This window comes from Erythrolamprus reginae, chromosome 1 (assembly GCF_031021105.1).
Source record: "Erythrolamprus reginae isolate rEryReg1 chromosome 1, rEryReg1.hap1, whole genome shotgun sequence".
NCBI lineage: Eukaryota > Metazoa > Chordata > Lepidosauria > Squamata > Dipsadidae > Erythrolamprus > Erythrolamprus reginae.
In genome coordinates, this window is record NC_091950.1 from 331,226,432 (window position 1) to 331,232,599 (window position 6,168).

A 6,168-nucleotide genomic window follows, 5' to 3' on the forward strand; every position below is an offset into this window, starting at 1 on the left:
TGTTGGAGCATTCACAACTTCTGGAGGCAAGCTGTTCCACTGATTAATTGTTCTAACTGTCAGGAAATTTCTCCTTAGTTCTAAGTTACTTCTTTCCTTGTTTAGTTTCCATCCGTTGCTTCTTGTTCTACAGGAAGGTTCATGATGATGGACCAAAAAGAAAAAAAACCCAAAGAAAGAAAAAAATGATTTCAGTATATAAAGAACAAGCACAATTTGCATCATTCTGTAGCTGCACTATGGAGGCTGAGGCTCAAATTCCCATATGACATGAAAGTTGATGTGGTCCAAGAGTTAATATATTAAGCTAGATGTAACAAGATTCTAATTTGAATTGGGTTGCTTCTATGACCTCAGTAGGTATCCTTGGCTATATGTTTCCCTCTTAGCTTTGGTCCAAACAACTTTAATATGGTTGGGGCTGTAATTCACAAAGGCCACTCTGGCTGTAGTTTGGGAAATTGTAGTACCAAGATATTTGGATGGCATGGGGTAGAATGTTTACTTTATCACTTTATAATGCCTTGGTAAGGCCACACTTGGAATATTGCATTCAGTTTTGGTTGCTACACGCAAAAAGGATCTAGAAAGAGTACAGAGAAGAGCAACAAAGATAATTAGGGGACTGGAGGTTAAAACATATGAAGAATGGTTGAAAGGAACTGGGTATATCTAGTTTAATGAAAAGAAGGACCAGGACATGATAGCAGTGTTCCAATATCTCAGGGGTTGCCACAAAGAAGAAGGAATCAACTTATTCTCCAAAGCACCTGAGGGTAGAACAAGAAGCAATGGGTGGAAACAAATCAAAGAGAGATGCAACTTAGAACCAAGGAGAAATTTCCTGACAGTTACAACAATTAACTAGTGGAACAGCTTGCCTCCAGAAGTTGTGAATGCTCCAACATCTTTTAAGAAGATGTTGGATGACCATTTTTTCTGAAGTAGTTTAGGGTTTCCTGCCTAAGCAGGGGGCTGGACTAGAAGACTTTCAAGGTCCCTTCCAACTCTGTTGTTGTTGTTGTTGTTTTTATTGTTGCTGTTGTTATTTACCAATTGTAAAGCTTACAGTGTATGATTAAGGGCATTGAACTCTAATATACTGTAAATAGACAGTCATCACTGTCATCATGGATTTCTATTACATATCTCAGCTGTTCTGTTATTTCTGGTTATTGAAATGGATGCCCAAATGCCGCCTCTACATTGTTTGAGGCAGGCAGGATTTCCTTGGGTACCATTTATTTGGGGTCAAGGGAAAGGGAGGGTTTTGCCTTCTCTTTCTGCTCAAAATCCCCATGGACATTTGGTGGGCCACTGTGTGACACAGAATGCTGGACTCAATGGGTTTTGGCCCAATTCAGCATGGCTGTTCTTCAGTTCTTATATTCTTAGTTGCATCTTTTTCTAATAGAGACCACAAAGGGTAACTTCTTGTAAAAACGTCTAATGTCGTTTAGGCAACCAGAAGATCATTGCTGAGGTCTGAGTCACTGAAAAATGCAAGAGGAGAACAAAGAACAAGGAGCTCATCTAAAATGCTGAATAATAGAAGTTTAACACCTACTGGTCAGAGGACACTCCATCGGACACCATTTCAAATCCAAAAAGTAATGCGGATTCTCTAAATAGACCTTTTTCTTTAGCATTTCTTGCAAATAGTATAGCTCCATGATGGCGAACCTATGGCATACGTGCCACAGGTGGCACATGGAGCCATACCTGAGGGCACTTGAGGCGTTGTCCTATGTCAGCTCCAGCATGCATATATTTGCTGGCCAACTCATCTTTGGTCTTTCGGAAGGTGTGGGGAATCCGTTTTCTCCCTCCTCAGGCTTCAGGAAAGCCTCCAAAGCCTGGGGAGGGCGAAAAATAGACCCAGTGGGTCTACTGGAAGTCCGGAAGCTTCAGTGAGGCCTCTGTGTATGCCCGGGGAGGGTAGCATGGGGGTGGGGTTGTGCATGCATGCATGGCAGGAGAGCATCACATTAGGGTATGGCACCCACACTCTATTCCACACACAGTTTTAGAACAGTATTATCTGACTGTAATGTTAGTTGGGAAACAACTTTAAGAACGGAATATTCTGGCTAGGACTTTGAGAAGATGTCATACTGAAAAAGGCTTCTATAGAGTGAGAACTAGTGTTGTTAATTTTGTGCTAGTCTTACTTTCACTGAAAGTGAGCAACTCTTTATACATCTAGACATTTCAAGTAATGGTGTGTGCAAAAATATTTTTATTCATTTAAAAATTGCCTCTTCGCCGTAGGCTTCACCTCAGTTGACTTCTGACCAGCAACAAAACCATGGAAGAAACACACCCATATCGGAGTCTAACCGTGGCATTGACAGGAATACTGCTCCATTTTTGTATGCAAAAGGTAAAATATGTGTAAAAATAAGGCATCAAGTAATTGAAGAATGGATTCCTTTTGCAACAGACTACATTGATTCAAAAATGGCTTATAAATGTGCTTTACTGGGCAAGTCACTCACCATTTTAACCTATTAATTTTTGAATTTCTTTAAGCATATGCTCTTCCACCTCAGGTGCTTCAGAAGATGCAGCATTTTCAAACAGCCTAAAAACTGACATTTTAAACTCCACACCTTTGGATGATATGGAAATTCAGGTATGTTTATGTGCAAATATTAAATATTGCCTTTAAATACAGATTACGTTTCTATATTTCTGCTTTAAAATAAAAGCCTCCGAAACCATGGGGGAAAGCTTCTTTTCCTCAAAAGTCAAATCGAGGTGGCTTTCACATCACCTCAAGAGATTTCAAATGAATTGCTTAATATCTCTGCAGATGATGGAAGATCTTGGTCATAAAAGGGCTCAGATGTTCAAGAAGGCCTCTAGGCCAAAGAGTGTCCCTGCAAATGGAAGGAAAACACCTGAAGGCAATGTCTCTACATTTGAGAAGGCTGAAAAAAAGGTTTTGCCCCTTTGGATTTATATCTTTTACTTCCTTCTTATGCATTTATTGTCAAATCAGCAACTCCCCCCGGAGATTAGAACGGCCCCCACCCTCCTTGTCTTTCGCAAGTTACTCAAGACCCACCTATATCGCCAGGCATGGGGGAATTAAGACATCTCCCCCAGGCTTTCTTATATTTTATGTTTGGTATGTATGTGTTGTATGGTTTTTAAATTGTTGGGGGTTTTTTAATGTAATTTTATTATTAGATTTGTTCCATTGTTATACTGTTTTTATTGTTGTTGTGAGCCGCCCCGAGTCTTCGGAGAGGGGCGGCATACAAATCTAATAAATTGAATTGAATTGAATTGAATCTTTCTTGAGATGATAAGATATATTTGGAATTTTGTGGGGTCTCTGATGAATGGCTACTTTTGGAGGATTACCTCTGTTCAGTGGCCGACATGGCCACAACATACTTAAATTCCCCCAAATTGCAGAAAATCATGATTGCAGGGGGGAAAAAATCTGTGTTTTCTCCACTAGAAGAAATAGTTTTTCTGTGTTAATCTTACATCAGATTTGCCTATGCTTTCTTGCCTTTATTTCCTCCCCTTCTTTTTAGGGAAATGTCTTGTCCTTTGGTTATTGTCTTTGGTAAAATATGTTATTCTTCCCAAATTCATTCATGGTTAATTGTTGATGATTTTGCCCCCTCAAAGCCAACATTACTCAGAAGACCATCATCCTGTATTGAAGGCAAGATTGGTGGAGAAGTGAAAGAAGAAATTAAGTATCTAGATGGAAAGGTAAGGCAGTTTAGGTATATATATTTCTGTTGGTTATGAGCAAAAACATGTGACACATACACACACATATATTTACATACATACATATGTATACACACACACAATCAACCAATGTTGTACATATCCTACATTAAATAAGAAATATGAACTATGGAAAGCAATGCCTACTTGAACACATGGTTCTCTCTCTCACTCACTCACTCACTCACTCTCTCTCTCTCTCACACTCACACAGGAACATACACATACATGGACCTGCTCAAGACATATACTCATATCCTAAATCATGGTTAATTGGACATAGATCATAAGAAGATGTGGCACCTTTCTTCACTGCTACCATATTTGTGTATGGTTGATAGTGACATCGATTGTTGTTCTGTTTCATCTGTGAAACCAAGAGGACTAGTGAAGTTGATTCGTGTCAGTGTGAATCATAGACAATTGTGAATTATGTGTGTATGGTATTCCTAAAGGTGCTTTCAAAAAAGATAACTGGACTTTCTTGATTTGCACTCCTCAGTTCTAATTAACTAGTGGGAGGTGGAAAGGATCAAGATCAAATCAAGAAAGTTCAGTTGCCTTTTTGAAAGCACCTTTGGGACAACCATGACCTGGATGATTGAGAACCGCCATAGATATGTGTATGGTATATATGTGTGCATGTGTATGATTCATTTTCTGTCCTTATCCTCCCTGTTTCAAATGTCTCCCCTGACTTAGCTCATATATTGCTTTTTGACTTTTAAGGTGGTTCAAAATGTTTCCCAGCCATTTTGTACTGTAATGCTCTCTACATGGGGCTACCTTTGAAAAGTGTTCGGAAACTCCAGATTGTGCAGAATGCAGCTGCGAGAGCAGTCATGGGCTTCCCCAGGTATGCCCATGTTACACCAACACTCCGCAGTCTGCATTGGTTGCCGATCAATTTCTGGTCACAATTCAAAGTGTTGGTTATGACCTTTAAAGCCCTTCATGGCATCGGACCAGAATATCTCCGAGACTGCCTTCTGCCGCACGAATCCCAGTGACCGATTAGGTCCCACAGAGTGGGCCTTCTCCGGGTCCCGTCAACTAAACAATGTCAGTTGGCGGGCCCCAGGCGAAGAGCCTTCTCTGTGGCGGCCCTGACTCTCTGGAACCAGCTCCACCCAGAGATTAGAACTGCCCCTACCCTCCATGCCTTTCATAAACTCCTTAAAACCCACCTTTGTCGTGAGGCATGGGGGAACTGAGACATCTCCCCCGGACCTATTCAATTCAATTTATGTATGGTATGCTTGTACGTATGTTTGCTTAAATAATGGTTTTTAAAAATATTTTAAATTATAAATTATTAGATTTGTCATGAACTGTTTTATCGTGTTGTGAGCCGCCCCGAGTCTACGGAAAGGGGCAGCATACAAATCTAATAAATAATAATAATAATAATAATAATAATAATAATAATAATAATAATAATAATTTTGAGTTGCAAACAAACAAAAAAAAAGCAATGTGGGTACTTGTACATACACTCAAAAAAAAATAAAGGGAACACTTAAACAACAGAATATAACTCCAAGCATTCAATGAAAATATTTCATTCATTCAGATTTGGGATGTGTTATTTGAGTGTTCCCTTTATTTTTTTTGAGCAGTATATGTAATATGGATCAAGGAAGCTGCAGGTGAAGAAAGAGCTGAAGCTGTTTCAAGATAAAAAAGATGTAGGAATTTTCAATCTGGGTAACATGGTTAGCTTCAGAACAATGCAGGTTCAATTTGCTGGATAAAACGGAACTGCCTTTTATACATATCCTCAGTCTGAAGCTGTACCAGGCATGCTGGGCAGTTAGTTTCATTTGACACATGTTTTGAAAAAAAAAAATACTGGAAGTGTGTTCCCCATCTGCTCTCCAAGAGGTCTTGCATAATCTCCTAGGTGCTCCTTCTTTCCATACAGCTGGTTTGGGTGTGATGGGGGTTACGTAATGAGAAAATTAAATTATTACATGCATATGTCTGTGCCATATGGCAATTCATCAACGTGCAAATTGGAGCACCCCATGCAGGACTGACAGTCTCCAAGGAGATGCTGATTATGTTGACTTGTAGAGAAATTGAATTTATAATGCAATTTGTGCCAGACGTGAATCTCATCAAAACAGCATTTGTGACTGGCATTTCTCTTAAAGAAACCTTAAGATTGCCGCTCACACATTTATTGAAGGATATTGAAATTTAGCTTGGCAGAATATTGCATGTTATATCTGTCCCCAAAACAGTTGGAGCAAGGAAGGAAATGCAGCTGTAACACAGGGCAAGCATAAAAAACCCCCAGATCAAATATAACAGGAATAACAGGTCAAATATAGCCAGAGTATTATACAAAGATTTATAATAAAAGTTGTATATAAATAATTATGATTATAGAGCCTAATGGGATTGTGA

At 39.3% G+C, this 6,168-nt stretch overlaps 1 protein-coding gene across 3 annotated transcripts in view; it reads left to right on the forward strand.

The window, feature by feature from the left end:
• The window catches only part of LOC139157263 (centromere protein J-like), a 37,333-nt gene that overhangs the window by 19,776 nt on the left and 11,389 nt on the right, over positions 1–6,168 (forward strand). For all 3 annotated transcript variants that reach the window (XM_070733842.1, XM_070733843.1, XM_070733844.1), the window contains 5 exons: positions 1,461–1,610; positions 2,272–2,383; positions 2,553–2,635; positions 2,816–2,944; positions 3,649–3,735. In XM_070733842.1, coding sequence (XP_070589943.1) covers positions 1,461–1,610; positions 2,272–2,383; positions 2,553–2,635; positions 2,816–2,944; positions 3,649–3,735 — 561 coding nt within the window. The remainder of the gene's footprint in view (positions 1–1,460; positions 1,611–2,271; positions 2,384–2,552; positions 2,636–2,815; positions 2,945–3,648; positions 3,736–6,168) is intronic.